The 19,364-nt window shown below is 33.2% G+C and overlaps 1 protein-coding gene across 2 annotated transcripts; it reads right to left on the reverse strand.

Moving 5' to 3' along the window:
* Positions 1-251: 251 nt before the first annotated feature.
* UFM1 (ubiquitin fold modifier 1) lies at positions 252-19,143 on the reverse strand. 2 transcript variants are annotated; one of them, XR_012488459.1, is made up of 7 exons: positions 18,852-19,143; positions 18,660-18,716; positions 8,088-8,145; positions 4,858-4,897; positions 3,392-3,424; positions 1,352-2,211; positions 252-1,306 (listed from the first exon to the last, which is right to left on the reverse strand). XR_012488459.1 is itself a non-coding variant. In XM_074304857.1 (6 exons), coding segments are annotated over exons 1-6 (258 nt in total). In that variant the 5' UTR covers positions 18,854-19,143; the 3' UTR covers positions 252-2,143. The 2 variants fall into 2 exon arrangements, 1 of the variants encoding a protein (XP_074160958.1); XM_074304857.1 differs by having other exon boundaries at positions 252-2,211.
* Between the last annotated feature and the right edge of the window lie 221 nt (positions 19,144-19,364).

Raw genomic sequence — 19,364 nt, forward strand, 5'->3', positions numbered from 1 at the left:
AACATCAGAGTCAAAAATCATATTACTGTGTGTGTGACTGTAGCTGATCAGACCAATATACACTTGGAATGTTCTACCATATATTGGGCACAAATAATTCATGTGAATATTTGGGGTAGATTCTCTAAATTTGTGCATCTTGAATTTCTTTTAAACTACATCACAAGAATTCTACTTAAAAACATTCAAGATCACATCTCTTTAAAGAGCACAAATGTAAATGTGTTTAATAAAAATAAAAAAAAAACAAGTTTTGATATAATTTTACTTTAATATGAATTTAATACACAAATATTAACAAATTAAAATATAACATAAATTATTTCATTGCACCATTTTCTTTTTTCTGCAGCACATAAATGCAAGTATACTTTGACTTGTAAAACAATATTAAAATATAACCTTGATTAACTGGAATGTTTATGGGTCTGCATAACTAATGGTTAATGTTTTATTCTTCTAGGTAAAAACCTTTAAAAAATAGTTCACTTTTATTGTCTTAATTTTTCTGCCTTTGCCAAACTAGCTGCATTTTGATGTCTAACAATCTTTCTATACCTTAAGTTATAATTAAGATCAATCAAATCTTGTTTTCTAATGTCATATATAACTGTACAATACCAAGAACATCCTTCAGAAAATACACATGGGTAATTCAGTTCCATTTTTTATAAGAATCTTTTGTCTTTTCAATGACTTTTAAGTCAGAAACAGGAATGCCATGGATGATATCATTGAAAACAAATGATAGAAAACTTGGTTTAGGGGGTGCGATTTTATGTATTTGTCAAACACAGCTGTATATACCAGCTGTGTTTTACTAAAGTAACAAAAAATTTAAGCTACATTTTTTTCTGAGCCATGATTTCATAACAATGTACAGGAACCAGCATACTATTATACCTATGCATTAATACTTTCCCTACTATAATTGTTTATTTCCTTTCTCTAAGGTCTTGTCTCTTCTTTTTCTTGTAAGAAAGAAGATAGTAATTTTTGGAAATGCATAGATGTGTTATCCTTTACAATAGTTAAGAGTATATGCTTGGCTTTCTTCTGTTGCTTGTTTAGATAATCTAATATTTGCTTTTTTCTTCTCTACTTTGTTGCTCCTTTGTTTTGACCCTTGTGGCACCCATTTTCATTCCTTCTAGATTTTGTCAGTCACCCTGATAATACTTCTTATCTCTTGTATGACTTGCTCAATTCTTTCCTACCATTTAAGTTAAATTAGCTAGTTTAGTTGACTTTTCTCTTTTTAGTGATCATGGAACTTAAAATTGTCTTCCTCTGCCCTGCCAGGCCTCTTGAAATTTGGGTTCAGAACACACCAAAAAGTAGATTAGGGCACTTTCTTGAGCTTTGCATGATTTCAGATCTTCTCAATGGTATTCAGTCCCTTTCAGATTTCAAGGCAGAATTATCCATGAGATCAAGATTATATGAGAGTTTTTAGAATATAAACATGAAGATATGTAATTTAGCAACAGTTATATTAAATTTACTTTAAAATTCCCACTACTAACTGCATTCAATTCTGCAGGAACACAGGTAGACTAGTTGTGAGATGTCACTTTCCATAATTAAAATAAGTTCATATTGTTCAGTTGAGAATACTTCTGAGTTAACTGGAAATCCAAATGAAAAATTGGAATCAACTGAGACCTAAAAAACCCAAATGATAATAAACACAAATATTTATGTGTTAATCAATTTATTAATTATTTTTATCTTAAATTGTATGTAAAATATACATATTTATTCACTCTTTCTAGGTTCTCTGGCAATTCTTATTTGTAAATCAAACAAATGGTTTCATCTATGATTGACACATGAATTGAAATTCAAGAAATTTAAATTTTCTTATTTTACTGGGAAAGAATTAGTTCTCAGTAATATCATGTTTCTATTTTAAAACTAAATTGAAACTCCTTTCACAAATGTAGTGAGGTAGCAGTGGAGAGTTTGGCTTCTTTCTTAAGGCAGCTCTTTTATTCATGGGATGTATTCTTTCTTTAACATAAAGGATCAATGTCCTTAGAGGAATAGGTACATAAAATTGCAGATAGTTCGAATGCAACATTACAAAATAAATACCGACGTTTATTTGGAAAGATAATGGCAGATTTTCATTCAGCAGAAATTAACAACTCCCAACACGATCTCTAGGAATTATTCGTAGCTCTGAGCCATGCTTTAGGAAAACATTCCCTAAATAAAAGGAAAAACAAAATTAGTTATGTATATAAGGTAAAGTTTTATGTACCATGTTAGATAAGATCTCAAAACAACAAGCTAAATTAAAAATTAAAGATTTCATAATCATTAATGAAGCAATACATTGTAAATCAAAATAATTATACAAAAAAAATGTTATTATTTTAAGACATTAAAAAATTGATTTTGCCCAGAGATTTTTTTTCAGTCCTTTCCATACTCTCAGTCTACAAATATTTAACAATTTAAAGCAGAAATACCAGGGATGAGAAAACTATAGAATGAACTAAAAATATTAAAGTTGTGAATTGATTAAATCATGAATCTTTTATGCATGACAACAAAAACCAAAGTGAAAAGAAAACAATTAAACCTAAACTCTAATTGTTTAGAAATGTTTAGAATCTTCCTCAATTATGAAGATATATATATATATATATATATATATCATGTTTTATGCATCCTTGAATTGTTAACATCATTATGTTAAGCAACACACATCATAATAGCTATAGCATTAATAAGTAAACTTTTTAATTTTAAATTTTGAATTGATTTCTACCAATAACTTAGAAAATAAATTAAATTTTAGATTTTCAATTTTATAAAAATGATCCACTTTAAGGTTATCATTTACTTAAAATTGGAAACCGGCTAAATGAACAATAATTTAAAATTTTGAATTGTTCTGCTTGAATTATAAGGCTTTCTTTTATTTACATAAGTAGTATGAATCATTAAAATTCAGGATAGTAAAAACCTTAACTCACTTAAACATTTCATCATGTAATGTTAATTATTTTATTGCTAAATCATCTAATAAAATATCAGGTATGCTAAATTTAAACACAATAGCTACATTTTTAAAAGTACATAATTAACAAAGTTACTTATTAAATTTGTTGGACTCTATGTGATAAACAATATGACTAACTCTTTTTGGTCTAGAATCTCATGCTTTAAGTATGCTTCCTTCCTATCTTTTAAAATAATTTGATAAAAAGGCTAAATTCCATATGTGTAATAATGGTCACAATGAAATAAGTTAATATGAAAAAAGAATAAAACTTCCATAAAAAGAATTAATGGTTACAAAATAGTTGTCAAAAAGCATATCTGACATCAATAAAAAGTGAACTTACTAAATATTTTCAAGTAGAATTTTAACACTTACCAGCAGTCTGTGCAGGATTTATTCCTATTCCATCTGTAAAAGTTTTTAAAATCAGATGAAACATATCTAGTTAGACCAAATCTTCAGGTAATTATAATAGATTTACTGCTAAATCTTCACTGGGTATGTAAACAAAGGCAAAAAAAATTAAATACAGAAACATAAATGTATATATTTCAAAGAATCACCCAATTGTTAAAATTAATTATGATTATATATTTATAGCTGTTGCTGGTTGGGTCTTCCTCATAGGGTTATGAAGTATAAAATGGCAAAAGAAGAGCAATCTTCTAATATAACTCACAATACAATTTCTTTCTTTTTTAATGTTGAATTTTTTTTATTAAATTATCCATATGCATGGATAATTCCCAACATTCACCCTTGCAAAACCTGGTGTACTAAATTTTTTCCCTCCCTTCTCCCCACTTGTCATCCCCTGGTTGGCAAGTAATCTAATATGTTAAACATGTGCAATTCCTCTATACATATTTCCACAATTATTGTGTTGCACAAGAAAAATCAGACCAAAAAGGAAAAAAATGAGAAAGAAAACAAAATGCAAGCAAATAACAACAAAAAAGAGTGGAAATACTATCTTGTGATCCACCCCACCCCCAGTTCCCACAGTCCTTTCTCTGGGTGAAGATGGCTCTTTTCATCACAAGACCATTGGAACTGGCCTGAATCATCTAATTTTTGATAAGTGACACATTCATCATAATTGATCAACATATAATCTTGCTTTTGCAAAGTACAATGATTTTCTGGTTCTGCTCACTTCATTTAGCATCAGTGCATGTAAGTGCCTTTCTGAAATCATCCTGCTGATCATTTCGTATAGAACAATAATATTCTATAACATTTATATGCCATAACTTATTCAGCCATTTTCCAACTGATGGGTATCTACTCAGTTTCCAGTTTCTTGCCACTACAAAAAGGACTGCTACAAACATCTTTGCACATGTGGGTCTCTTTCCCTCCTTTAAAATTTCTTTAGGGTATAAGCCTAGTAGAAACACTGCTGGATCAAAGGGTATGCACATTTTGAAAGCCCTTTGGGCAGAGTTCCAAATTGCTCTCTAGAATGGGTGGATCAGTTCGCAATTTCACTGACAATGTATTAGGGTGCCAGTTTTCCCACATCCCCTCCAACATTTATCATTCACAATACAGTTTCAATTATGAAAGAAACATGCTAAATGAAAAAAATAAGCCACCCCAAATCAGTTTTCCACAGCAATCTATTATTTTCAAATGGGGTCACAAAACATTTAAAAATTAAATGGACTGTGCCAAAACCAACAAAAGATTGAGAATTAACTATTTTTCTAGACTTTTGTGATTTGTGTACTTATCCTTTAGGAATGTGTATGTTTCAAGTCAATTTAAATAAATTTTTTTTCTCTTTCTACTCATTCACTGAAGCTATTATAATATGCAATTTTAAAAAGAGCTCTTACCATTTGTAATTATAGCACTTGTTGCTGCAGGAACTTTAAACTAAAGGAGAGAATGGCAAAAATTTTGTGTTTTTTTTTTAAACTTAAATCATCTTATAATCTGTAATAATAATAATAATAATAATAATAATAATAAATCATAATAATAACTGTAGCATACAAAAAAACTAACTACAAAACTTAATAGAGAAATTGCTTTAATTTGTATAAACAAGAGCTTTTCACAGTCTCCAAATGTTAATCTTTATTTGGATAGCTGACATCTGAAAGTATTAGTTTTATTTATCTGCTGACTTGTAAGAGTAACACGTGTATACCCATTTAAAAACAACTACAACAATGTAGACTGCTTTGGAAGTTATGTAACGCTTTGGAAATAAAAGTTTTATATAAAAGCAAATTTTGTTTATTATTTATTTGTCAGAGAATAATGTAGCCTATTGTCTAATATTGGACTCTTAGTTACAACATAATTTATCTTAAAATCTCAAATTTCAAACAACAGAAACTATATAAAAGGAAAAATCAAAGTACTTCTAGATCCAATATATAATTAAAGTACTTTAAACTTTTTTGCAAAATACCTTTTCAAAGTTATAAGTGAAGTCACAATGAAATTTACTCAGATGAATTTAAGTAGCCATTCCTAGTTTACAAAACTGGGTTTATAAAAGAAGCTCTGAGTCTCACTTTTTAAAATCACATACATTTTAAGCAATGCCCATATAATTTTCTAAGTCAAACCTCTGTAGGAAGTTGATACTAATTCTTGGCAATATGTTCCATAATTATTAACAGAAAAGAATAATCTTCTTTCTAGGGATGAGGTAATAATAGTCAAATTAAAAATAAGAAAAACACTGTAACTATTTTTGAAGTTATAACTTTATCCCCAAAAAAGGACATTTTTATGATATCATCTTCTAGTTCCTCTCCTCTATTTCCCAGAACTTAACTTTCCTTTCTCCTTCAAGTTTGATTTTATTATACTATAATCTCTCCTCTGGCTCCCCCCAAAAAACTTCTCTGAATTTCAGTATTTACAAGAATCTAAATTGCATAAGACTGAGCATACTAGGCACAACACATCTATGTATGAAATTTCATGATATCATAAGGACCTTAAAATGATCAGCTACCTGTCCCACTGTCCCAATTCTTATCATAGCCCAAAGACACACTCTCTGCAATAAATGGAATCAGTAGAAGTACATATGAGGATGAAACTCTCCAAATGACTCTGCAAGTACTTTCACAATTATGTTCCCTTTTGTCTCAATCCCCATGATAATAGTCTCTATAATACTAGGTGTCTGTGGTGTCTCCAAACCACTTCTTCCTGATTTATTACCTCTATTTTAATGAGCCCTACTCCCTTCAATGTCCATTCCTATATAATTTGCCTATGTTGTAGCCCATCCCACTGACCCATTTGTTCAATAAACCATTTATTATGCTAAAGATGCTGCATTCCTTACAATTTGCTCCACTGAAAACCAATTATCCCAAAATCTCTGACTTACATCCACCAGAGGAAAGGCTGTGCATGGGCTTAGTGACCTTTCATTCTATCAAGTCATGCTATCTATGTTTGCCTCCATTTTTTCAGCTTTGTTGATGTCATTTATTCAGGTCACTTACTGAAAACACTTCTTCCATTCCACTGCAGCCACACGTATTGACACTATTAAACATCAGACTTCACTATTTGATGGAATTAAATGCATTCCCTCCAACATCTGGAAATTTGAAGTTCCAGCTGGACTACAACCTTCTATCCTCCCAGCTCTCTCCCTCTTCCTCGCCCACCAATAATCTCACTCTCATTAAATCTATTTTTTCATTTACATTTACATTCCATTCTCCAAAGACTTCTCATTTATTCTAATGTCATTTATCTTAATGAGAAATCTCCACCATTTGGTTTGATATGTTACAATCTTTTGAATTTTCCAATGTTTAACACAGCTCTATTGTTTAATTTGCTGAGGAAATCAGTTTTATTGGACTTTACTGGTATTATTTTTCAATTAGTGAAAGAATTGCACTTATATAACAATATCTTCTATTAGAGGTAGATGAGCTATCTAAAAGTCATTACTTAGACAGCACTTTAAGGGTTTCAAAATATTGTATCTATATTATCTCACTGAATCTTTACAACATCTTGGAAAGGAAAGTGCTATTATTATTCCTCTTTAACAGATGAGGAAACTGAGACTGAGTGAGTTTAAGTGACTGTTCTAGGATTATATATTCATTTAAGTTTCTGAAGTAGGATAAAATTCCAATCTTCTTGACTCTAAATCCATCAATCTATCTCCTATGCACCCAGTTGTGATATCTTTAGGTCAAAAGACCTGATATGCTCAAAATGTAAATATTTAAAACATGGTAGTATTACATAATTACCTCAAAACTAAAGAAAATGCAAAGGTCACATTATATAATGCAATTTAACTCAATAGGCACTTATTAAGCACCAAAAATATACAAGGAAATATAGTAGGTGCTGAAGATACAAACAAAAATTTAAAAAGTCTCCCTCTTCAAGGAATTAAATTGTAGTATAATTTATTCCACACAGAATTTGTCATTATCATGCAAATGTTTACTATGTGGAAACATGTTAACATTAGCTATAATCTTCAATAAACACTTAACAATTTAAAATTAATTATAGTTCTTAGGATTCTATTGTCAAGACTAATGATTTAATAACATAGTAAGACTTTATTCTTTCATCAACTAATGGTTTAATCATATTTAAAGTCAAAAAACCATATTTAATAAATAACTCTAATTTAGCCAGACCACCTTACTAAAAGTAATTCATGAATATATTACCTATACTTCTCTGTTATTATATTAACAAGTTTTAATTATTTGATTAGAATAATATAATTTCAAAACACATGCATGAATTTTTAAAAAATAAACTATTTAAGTGAAATTTTCCAATTTCAAGGTAATTTTTCACTAATAATCACATTCTTTAGTTATCACAGAATTTTGGAATTGAAAGGAATCTTATATATGACATCTCACAAATGAGGAAACAGAGTTAAATAAGGTTAAATTAATTGTCCATAAATAAACTACTGGTTAGGGAAAGCAGGGACCAGAATAGATAGGTCATAATTTCTAATCTAGCAGGTCATTATTTTATTATCTAATTTCTAAGAAGAAGGCAATAACCTAGACTTACTAATAATGATTTATTTACTTACTTCTTCTGCAGCAAATTTTAAAACTGCTGTGAAAGGAGTATTTTCAGGAACACTGAGTCTGTAAGAAAAAGGATAACAGATCAGGGGAAAAAAATGTATAATTCACTTCAGCTGTTAGTGTATTCAGATGGAATTGTCAAGGAGTTCTGCTGAATGATGTCCACCAATATTCCAACCTGACCCCAACATTCATTCACTTTAAATAACTAAAAATCAATGATTCTTACTTCTCTATTGTTGCTGTAAATAAATCTGCTCCAAAAACAGTAGGGGAAGGTTAGTCAATGATACAGTATATCTGAAAAATAAACCCAAAATGCAGGCAATTGAAGCCCATTCCTATGACTATGCTGACGCCAAATGGTGGTTCCTGGTGTTGGGATTTGCCTACTCTACCACACTAGAACTCAGGATCTCCCATTTATTTGCTGAGATGAAACTTGCTGCTGACTTACCAGGATACTTCCTGTCCTTAACTCTATTTCCCTCTTGCCTGAATGATATAGATTCTTCTTGGCAATCTTCCAAGTTTCTTGGGCTAAAAAATTGTTCCTTCCATCTTTTTGCTGGTTCTGCTGTTCAAGATTTGTTTTGTGACACTATTTTATGGTTGCCTGGAACTGACTCTGAGTTATAGAAATTTATTGTTTACTCCCCCATTTTAGACTTCCAGAAGTCTCCTGTTACCTATTTCAGTTTCTTATCAGAAGTAGGGCACTGTGCGTATGGAATATGACTGGAAACCTTCCCTTTGTTCTTTTTCTCTCCTTACTCTTTTAAGGGCAGAGATGGTTCATTATTTTTTTTTTCTCACTGCATCCACAGTACATAGCCTCTGCATATCTGAGGTGTTTAATAAGTATTTGATAACTAGATAATTTTTTAAGTATTCTTTAAGTAGTTGGGAACTACTTAGATATCTATATTTAGAAATAGCTTTACTTACTGAATTAAGCATCAATTATTTTTTAACTAGGATTCCATCTGAATTAGATTAATATTACTATTAAAAAGAAAGAATATGGGGCAACTAGTTGAAGTAGTGGAGAGAGTGTCAACCCTGAAGTCAGACTTGAGTTCAAATCTGACCTCAGGCACTTAACACTTCCTGGCTGTGTGATCCTGGGCAAGTCACATAACCCCAATTGTATCAGCAAAAAAAAAAAAAAAAAAAAAAGCAAGAAAGAGAGAAAGCAAAGCTATTTCTAGATTCTCTTCTAGAAAGCAACTTGGAACTCAGAGTGCCAGAAATTTTCTTTAAAAGAATAATTGAGAGAGACAATAGGTTCTAAGCAATGGCCAGAATGCTAAAATACAGGATTGCTTGATTAGTTGAATGCCCCCCCTAAAAAAAAGGGGACATTCAACGATTTGAAAGTTAATACTAGTGTCAGGAACATCTTATCCCATCCCATCGCTTTGGCATTGCACCAAACATGAGGCTCCTCTATGGGCCTCAAGGTAATATCAACAAAGCATCAGATAAATAGCTTGAGAGAATGCTCCTTCCAGCCCAGGAGCAGAGCACAAATTTAATAGAAAGGAAAAAATTGCAAAAAAAAAAAAAGGGGTGAGTAAAAACATCCCCCAAAAGGAAACTAACCACAGAAAGTTTTTAGAGTGACAGAGAAGATCAAGACACAAATTCAAAAGACTACAACTATGTCAAAACACCTACAGGGAAAATCCTAAAGAAAAAAAGAAATTGGTCTTAAGCCTGAAAAGATTTTATGGAAGAGCTCAATAAAGGAACTCAATGGAGGTAGAACTACTGGGGAAAGAAATGAGAATGATGCATGAGAATAATGAAAAATGAGCCAGCCTGAAAAAGAAAACAGCTGCTGAAAAAATATAACTGGACAAATGGAAAAGCAGATGCAAAAATCCACTGAAGAAAATAACTCCGTAAAAAATCCAACTAGGCAAATGGAAAAGGAAGTACAAAAGCTAAACTGTGGAGGGACAGCAACAAGCAGATCCCTAAAAAGCTATGCAGGGGTTAACATACTCTCGTGCAATTGTGGATTGATTTGCAGCAGGCTTATCACTCTTCCATACCCAAAGTTGAGGATAGGACTAGGATATGTTGACCTATTAGATCAAAGAAGTGCTGCTAGCACAAGGATGTCATAAATCTGGAAGTCACCTATGTCAACATGTAGGCATCAGGAAAAAGTGTGATATAAATTTAAGATAAACTTGGTGATAAATGTATATTTAACAGGAGGAAGGCATAACAAATTAAACAATTTATGACTGTTGCACTAAACAAATTGTTATTGCCAGTTACTGTTTAATGATAATGTCTAGCTAGAATATAACAATGGAAAAGACACTAAGTAAATTTAAAATATCTAGTGTTATTGCCTAAATAGCATATAAACCCATGCTCTCAGATCAATAAATAAACTTCATTGCCAAAGCATCCTCTTGTTCCATGTCACACTTTATCCTCAGTGAGGTCCTTGAGCGAGTCTCAGCTAACTGAAAACTCCTTAAATGTTAGAATTCAGTAAATGGAAGTTGTGAACTAATCCAACCAAATCTGGAGAACATTTTGGAACTATGCCCAAAGGGAAACCGAACTGTGCATACCCTTTGACCTAGCAATGCTACTACTAGGTCTATATGCTAAGGGATAATTAAAAAAAAAAAAAAAAAAAGGAAAAAGACCTATATGTGCAAAAATTATTTATAACAACCCTTTTATTGGTAGCAAAACATTGGAAAATGAAAGGATGCTCATCAATTAGGGAATGCTTAACAAGTTGTGATATATGAATTTAATGGAATACTACTGTGCAATAAAAAATGATGAACAGGCGGATTTCAGAAAAACCTAGAAAAACTTGCATTGATGCAAATTCAACATTCAAAGCTTCTAAGAAAAATAAGAATTGAGCTCAGGTCATGGAAGAGCTCAAAAGAGATTTTGAAACACAAGAAAGATAGAGGCAAAATTAGGGAAAGAATTGAGATTGGTGCAAAAGGAAATACAAAAGCTAGTGAGGAGAATAACTTAACAAGCAAAACTGTTCAAATGAGAAAGGAGGAACAAAAGCTCACTAGGAAAATAATTCTTTAAAAGTTAGAAATGACAGTAGCATCTATTTAAAACCATCAATAAGCATCATATGTAATGGGGATAAACTGCAACCATTCCCAATAAGATCAGCAGTGAAATAAGGTTGCCCACTATCACCATTCCTATTCAACATTGTATTAGAAATGCTAGCTTTGGCAATAACAGATGAAAAAGAGATTAAAGGAATTAGAGTAAGTAATAAGGAAACCAAATTATCATTCTTTGCAGATGATAATATACTTAGAGAATCTACTTTACAGAACTGGAGGGCTTGAAATATGATATTTTGGAGAGGCTTAGAGCTAGGTTTACAACCAAGAATTACTTATCTAGTCAAACTGAATATAATCCTTCAGAGGAAAAGGTGAATATTCAATGAAAGAGGATTTTCAAATATTCATGATAAAGACCAGAATTGAATGGAAAATATGATTTTCAAATACAGGACTCAGGAGAAACATAAGGAGATAGCAGTCACCAAACAATAGTGACAATTGATGAGAAACCCACATGTGGGCTCTGTTGCAACTACTATGATAATTATGGAGTCACTATAGTGACTCAATCTTGTGACTCGATTCTAGAGCTAGTTCACTTCTCTTCCTGTTCAATTAAAGGTCTAATCCAATTTCTGTCTTGTGCAAAAACTTTGTTCAGTTATGGAAATAATGAGAAAATTTTATTACATTGTTTGGACCTAGTTCTGCATGGCTAGGAAACTATCACCTATACCTATTGCTTAGTGACCCTTAACTAAAGACCTAGGTTATCTGAACAGTCTAGTTACTTCCACAAAGTTTGATACAAGAAGTTTTCTCATAATCATAAATCTCACTTCTTATCTAAAAACTGGCCCCATACTGATTAATGTGTTATTATTTCTGTATTCCTTTGATTGTGTATAGACATTTGGGGGGGGGGGGAATGGGAGACATCTTTTTCTGACTTCAGGGAATTGTATGTTTGTTTTTTCCCTCCCAAATTGAAAAGCCTATATCTTTCCTCTAATTAGAAATTAGATTACCTAATTTTGTATCCTGATTAACAGTTTTCTTTTAATTAAGTGGTCTTATGTGATTAATTGGCTTTCATATGTAAAAATCTGATCCTATAATCAACACATTTGGACTGGCTGCAGACTCCACTGACCAGTTTCTTATACCTATTTTACTAATAAATAGCTTGGATTGTTTTTATCAGTTATTACTAATTATATACCAAGCTATTCAACTCTGCCTTTAGCATGATAATAGCCATGAATATAAAATATGTAAGAGAATGAACAGAGCTGCATTCCAATAAAATGGTGTTTTTTTAAAAAATGCTTCACTTGCAAAGTCATACTTAAGCAAGCAACAAGTCAAATTTGACCTTTAAGCAATAGTTTGCCAATCTCTGAACTGTATCATGGAAATCAAAGTATGAGATATTGATAGTAACAAAAGGTATAAACAAATTTAAAATGAATTAATACTTGTTATAATGATATTTTCTAAAAAATGAGCTGTTTACTTATAAAATGCCACTGATTTCAGATGAAAATGTTCATCTTTGAAATAAGTATATAGAGGAAAATATGAGCTATAAGAAGATTGGGAAAATAGAAGGAATTTAAATTATTATGAAGGGCTTTGAATATCAAGCAGAAAAATTTGTATTTGATCCTGGAAGCAAAACAGAATCAAAGGAGCTTAGAGTTGGAACTCACCTGATTATAACTGTACTTTGGCAAAATCACTTTAGTGGCTGAATGGAATATTCACTGGAATGGGTAAGAGACTTGAGGCAGTTAGACCAACCAAGAAGTTATTGCAGTAGTATATGAAAGAAGTGAAGAGGGCCTATACCAGACCAAGGACTATCAAAAGAGGAAAGGTGGTTTATTTGAAAGATACTGAGGTGAAATTGATAGTACAGGTGAGAGATAGAAAGGAATTGATGACTCCCAAGTTTCAAATCTGAATTCCTGGGAGCAAGATGTTAACCACTAGAGTAATAAAAAAATAGGATGAGTGGAAAGGACTTAGGAGAAAGATAATGTGTTTATTTGAACTTATTTAAGATATCTACTGGATATTGAGTTTAAAACATCTGAAACGTGGTTAGAGATGTAAAATTGGACATCAGCAGGGATTGGAGCTTGATAGACAGATTCGAGACTCATCAGAATAGAGATAGAAATTAAGTTTATAGAAGGTCTCCAACTGAAGCAGTACAAAAAAAACAGAGCTTAGGACAGAACCCTGAGGTTCTGTTAGTGGGTGCGATCTGGAGAAGGATGCAACAAAGGAAATTGAGAAAGAATGGTCAGAAAGGTCAAAGAAGAATCAGGAGAGTGGTGTCCTGAAAACCTACACAAAAGAGTCAAGGAAGAGAGGGTAATCAACAGTATCAACGGCTGCAGAGTTCAAGGACAATATAGATAAAAAAAAGGCTATTGGATTTGCCAATTAAGAGATCCGTGGTAATTTGTGGGAGAGCAGTTTTAGTATAAATATAAGTTACAATATGTTTAGTATAACTTATATAGCATATAAGTTTAGTATAAGTAGTTAAAGTAAAAACAAATAAAGTTGGAAGTCACACTGTAAATGGTTAAGAGAATGAGATAAGAAAAAGTGGAGGCACCTATTGTAGATGGCCTTTTCAAGAAGTTTTGCCATAATAAGCAGAAGAGACACAGGATGATTGTTACCAGACATGGAAGGATCAAATAAGGTTTTTTCCATTATGGGAAAGAAATGGGCATATTTGTAGGAAGTAGAGAATAAGCCAGTAAATGAGAAGAAATTAAAAATAAACTAGCTAGAAAAACCATAAAAATTATGCATTATTATATTAAGAGATTCAGAAAAAGCTTTTGATAATTTCTTGATAATTTTTTTTTGGATTTTTCTCTTCTAAAGATCTTATTTCTCAATTATATAAGAAACTGAACCAAAATCTATTCCTACTTAAAATACCAGAAAGCATGGGAATAAATGGAGCTTTTCTTAAATTGATAAGTAGTATCTATCAAAACTCAACAACTAACATCATCTGTTAATGGGGATAAAGTAGAAGTCTTCCCAATAAGATCAAGGGTGAAGCAAGGATGTCCATTATCATCATTCAATACTATACTAAAAATGCTAGTTATACCATAAAGAAAAGAAAAAGATATTGATGGTGTAGAGAATCCTAGAGAATACACTGAAAATTCATTGAAACAATTAACTTTAGCAAAGTTTTGGGGCATAAAATAAACTTACATAAATCACCAACATTTCAATATTATCAACAAAACCTAGTAGAAAGACAAAGAAAACTAAATCACATTTTAAATAACTGTAAACAATATAAAATAGTTGTCAGTCTATCTGCAAAAATAGACTACATAAACTGCATGAACATAAAAACATAACACTTTTTGCAGGGACAGATCTAAGCAATTAGAGAAATATTAATTGCTCATGGATAGGTTGCATCAATAGAATAGAAATGACAATTCTACTCAAATTAATCTGCGATACCAAGCCAACTACCAAAGAATTATTTTATAGAGCTAAGGAAAAAAATTCATCTGAAATGAAAAAATGTCAAAAATATCAAAAGAATCAATGGGGGAAAAAAGTGAAGAAAGCCAGTCTAGCAGTATCAGACTTCAAACTATATTACAAAGCAGTAATTATCAAAACAATGTGATTGATTAATGGAATAGAATAGGCACATAATATACAAAACTAAACTACCAAAGTAATGTAGTTTTTGATAACCTTGAAAGTCCAAGCTTTTAGGTCAAGAATTCACAATTCAACAAAAACTGCTAGAAAACTGCAAAGCACAGTAGTAGAAATAAGGCATAGACCAACATCTCACAATGTTTACCAAGATGATAAGGTAATAATGAGTGCATGATTTAAATGCAAGAAGTGTCATCATAAGCAAATTGGAAGAGTATAAATAATTTTACTTGCTAGATCTTTGGATAAAAGTTTATGATCAAAGAATTTAGGGAAATCATGGGTGCTAAAATTGATAATTTTGATTACATCAAATTAAAAATTATTGTACAAATAAAATCAATGCTGTCAAATGGATGGAAAGTAGGAAACTAGGAAAAATATATTTCAGCAGTGTTTCTCTGATCAATGTCTCATTTTTCAACTAAATAGGGAACTTATTCAGATTTATAAAAATGAGAGCCATTCCCCAAATGGCTTTATGGTCAAAGAATATGTTTTCAGAAGAAGAAATCAAAACTCTCAAGTCTTTTGAAAAAATGCTCTAAATCACTAATAATTAGAGAAATTCACATTGAAAAACACTAAGCACACCTATCAGATGTGCTAACATGAAAGGGGAAAAAAAACATGACAAATGTTATTACACGAGATGTGGAAAAACAAGGACTGATATATGATTAATGGACTGTTTTCACCATGGTTGTTGAAATGTTTGTACCACCATGGAGAAAAATTTGGAATCATGTCCAAAGGACTATAACACTGATATCTATTGACTCAGCAATATCACTATTAGGTCTGCACCTCAGAGATCAAAGAAAAAGGAAAAGGACTTAGATGTAGACAACAAATTACTGCAACTATTTTTTTTTTTGTTATGGCAAAGAACTGGAAATTGAGAGAATGTCCATTAATTGGACAATGGCTGAACAAGTTATAGTATAAGATTATGATGGAATACTACTGTGTTGTAAGAAATGAGATTTGAAAAACATGATAAGTATTATATAAATTGATGCAGAGTGAAGTGAGCAGAAGTAGGAAATCTTTGTACACAGTAACAGCAGTTAGATAATGACAATTAACTGAGAAAGATTTACTCTGATCAATAAAATGATCCAAGACAATTATGGATTCATGAAGGAATATAGTATCCAGTTCCAATGAGAGAATTAATAAACTATGAATGTAGACAGAAGCATATTTTTTTTACTATTTTAATTTTTCTTGCTTTTTTTCCCATTTGGAAATGTTTTATGATACATGTTTAAAAAAAAATTATATCAAGTGGAAATAAGCAAAAGGAGCAATTAGAGGAGACAGGAAGGAATAGAATCACACAAACAGGTAAAGGGATTAGTCTTAGCAAGGAATAAAGTTATCTTAATATTTGAGATGGTGAAGAAGGAGGTAATGGCAGAAAGCATATGAATGATAGGAGATAAGAGGGAGCCAATAATAACAAATAAAAATAATTTTACAAATAGTCTAATATAGTTTAAAATCTAAAGCAATATTACCTTTGGTCTTAAGAAATTAAGGCATCTCATTTTGAAAAACCTGAAGTTATGCTTCCTATTTGTATACAAATATATACAAAGTATACAAAGTTTCAACTTAATTTATAAAGCATAGAACCCAAACATCATACAGAAGCATTGAAGCTCCTCAACTTATTGAAAATAGAACAAATAATGTACTAAAACCAATGTCTTTGTTTTGCTTTATAATGAAAAACTTCTGCCAAGCAGCTCAAAAATTCAAATGGACCACATGAGAATATATAGATAGACTGATAGAATCCCTTCTTCTTCTTCTTTTTTCCCTGAGGCAATTGGGGTTAAGTGACTTGCCCAGGGTCACACAGCTAGTTAAGTGTCTGAGAGTTCAGATTTGAACTTCCGTCCTCCTGAATTCAGGGCCAGCACTCTATCCACTGCGCCATCTAGCTGCCCTAGAATTCCTTCTTTATTGATGGTTGACAGCATTATTTCCAAATGTGACCTGTAGCACATGTTTTATGCAATCAATAAGATATTCTAAATAAAACACAATATAAAAAATGGTTGATTTCAGAAACCTGCATTTTAGAACCTTACAATATACTGTTCATCTGACATGTGTTAAATATCCTGGTTTCGATGAAATATATATAATTAGAAAACAAAAGCTTGCAAAGTTTGTCATTTGTTCAAGGTTTCAGAACTAGTCAATGTCCACACAAAAACTGGATTATTTGATAATTAAAAACTAAGTGGTGTTTTTCCCCCATGAAACCCTACTAAGTTGGCCCAACAAAATAAAATAGTTTAGGTGAATATAACATTGCTTAAAATGTTATCCTTTGGTTCCCTTTAAGGAGGAGGACCTTTAAACTCAACAAATATTTATTATTTCCCACATTGTAGGGATCATACCCGATGATGGGAATGCAAAGATGAAAAACAGCACAATCCCTCATTTCAAAGAGCTTGCAGTCGGATGGAGAACAAATATTCTAAGCAGAACAAATTATGTCTAAGGAAAAGAAGAATTTGATAGAAACAAAAGAGAGCAAGGTATAGTGCCATGAGAAACTTAAAGAGGAAAAGATTTCTTTCATTTTCAGCTTCAGAATATAATTTTGGCCTTGACATAAAGGAGAAACTTCAATAGATGAGATGAGAAATGGGATAACATAGGTCATGAAAAATAGGTGGCTTAATTTGTCTGCAGGATGCATTAAATGAAAGGCAGAAGCACAAAATGGACTAGAAATAAATTAGATTTAGTGACCAGTGGTCCTCAAACTGTTTAAATGGGGGCCAGTTCACAGTCCCTTGGACTGTGGGAAGGCCTGACTATAGTCTCCGCCCCTCAGCCCATTTGCAGGCCGCCATAGTTTGAGAACCCCTGCTATGATGGCTCCTGAAAGCTTTGGTTGAGGGCAAAAGGAGTTGCTTCATTTCATTAGGTAAGTGGGAACTAGAATGCAAGACCACAGTTCATCATGAAGATTACTCAGGAAGAAGATGGAACCAATTCAATTTAAAAAGAGCTGTACAAGTGATAGATGCTTAGGATATATTTAAAAAACCAAAAAGTAGGCCAAAATCTGATAACGTGCAACCCTCCAGACAAGAAAGGAGGAACTACCCTAGGCAGAGAGGAGTATGGTGATGGGGTCTATATTCTGAAGCGGATGAGACAGCGCTGGGCACTAAATCAGCTTTATGAGGTACAGGACAGAAAAGAAAGAACGATCTTTGTACACCCAGAGCCAGGCAATGGCTCAGCGCTGGGGTCTCCTTGGGTTAGGCATCCCAAGTGGGAAGTTTTTTCCCATCAATGCAAATAAGCGGCTCTTCAGTCTTGGCCAAAACCACCCTTTAAAGATCAGTGTGAAACCTTTGAGACTCAGTTACTCGGAGGAACTGAGGGGACTTGTAGGTATCAATGGAAGGAGTGCTGGCTCAAGAAATACTCCCCTTCCTGTCCAGTCCCAGCGTCTGGAACACAGTAGGTGCTTCATAAATGCTTGTTGGTAAACTAGACTTGACCTCCCTGGGGCTTAGTTTCCTTCCATTAGGAGGAGGAGGAGGGCTGGACTAGTTATGTGCTGAGACATCCTCTCTGGGACCTAAGAGCAGAAGCAGGATATACACTGGGGGAGGAAGAGCATATACACAGCACGCCCCGCCATAAACTTAAGGGGAGAGGGGGATGGGTACAGAGAGAAAGAGAGGGTCGCACCGCCCCTAACTCTGCGGCTACGTCACTCACACTTTGTACGGCAGCCGCGGGTCCGAGGTCAGCGTGATCTTAAAGGAAACTTTCGACCTGCAGAACAGAGATCAGACAGCTAGTTAGCGGAGGGCGATGGGGGAGGGGAGTTAGGCAGGGGATGAGGGGAACCACAAAGGTTCCAGGGTTCTTAGAGAGGGGCGGGGCAGGAGAGCTCTTCACGTCACTCACATAGTGAGGCCGTGGTTGGACTCCGGGAAGCTCACTGCGATGCTCGGATCACTACTCCCGCTTAAATTGTTCCCTTTTCAGAGCCCCGCAGCCAAAACCGGCGTTCTTTTGCTCACTACTACAGAGTACACGTCTCCCTCCGCTGTCACCTGAAGACCTGGGGCTTTCCTCTTGGAAGCTGTCTACAAAAATGCCTGATAAGCGACTCCAAAGTATCCCGCTCCTTTGTCACCCCGGAGTAGACACTAGTCGGGAAATATCATCCGCCTTCCTTTTAGGCCCTGCCTGTGTCTGCACCGGTCGAAATAAGCCGGAAGTCAGAGACGGTGCGGCTGTTTTAGTTAGGCATTTCTGCTGAGGGCTGCGGGAATACTGGGCCCGAATTTGGCTCCTCCCCGGACGGAAGAACCAAGGGCTGGAAAGGAAGGGTCACTGGGAGGAGCGGGAAATAGCTCCCTGCTGGTAGTCCGGGCACTTGAAATCTTAGGCCGAGTTATAGGCTGAGGAAAAATC

The sequence above is a fragment of the Sminthopsis crassicaudata genome, chromosome 3, assembly GCF_048593235.1.
Source record: "Sminthopsis crassicaudata isolate SCR6 chromosome 3, ASM4859323v1, whole genome shotgun sequence".
NCBI classification, from domain to species: Eukaryota; Metazoa; Chordata; class Mammalia; order Dasyuromorphia; family Dasyuridae; genus Sminthopsis; species Sminthopsis crassicaudata.

Coding starts and splice junctions, on each gene's coding strand:
- UFM1 (XM_074304857.1), bottom strand. Junction 8,146..18,659: donor CCGCGGCTGCCGTACAAAGT/GTGAGTGACGTA, acceptor TTTTTCTTACAG/ACTCAGTGTTCCTGAAAATA. Junction 4,898..8,087: donor TAAAATTTGCTGCAGAAGAA/GTAAGTAAATAA, acceptor TCTCTCCTTTAG/TTTAAAGTTCCTGCAGCAAC.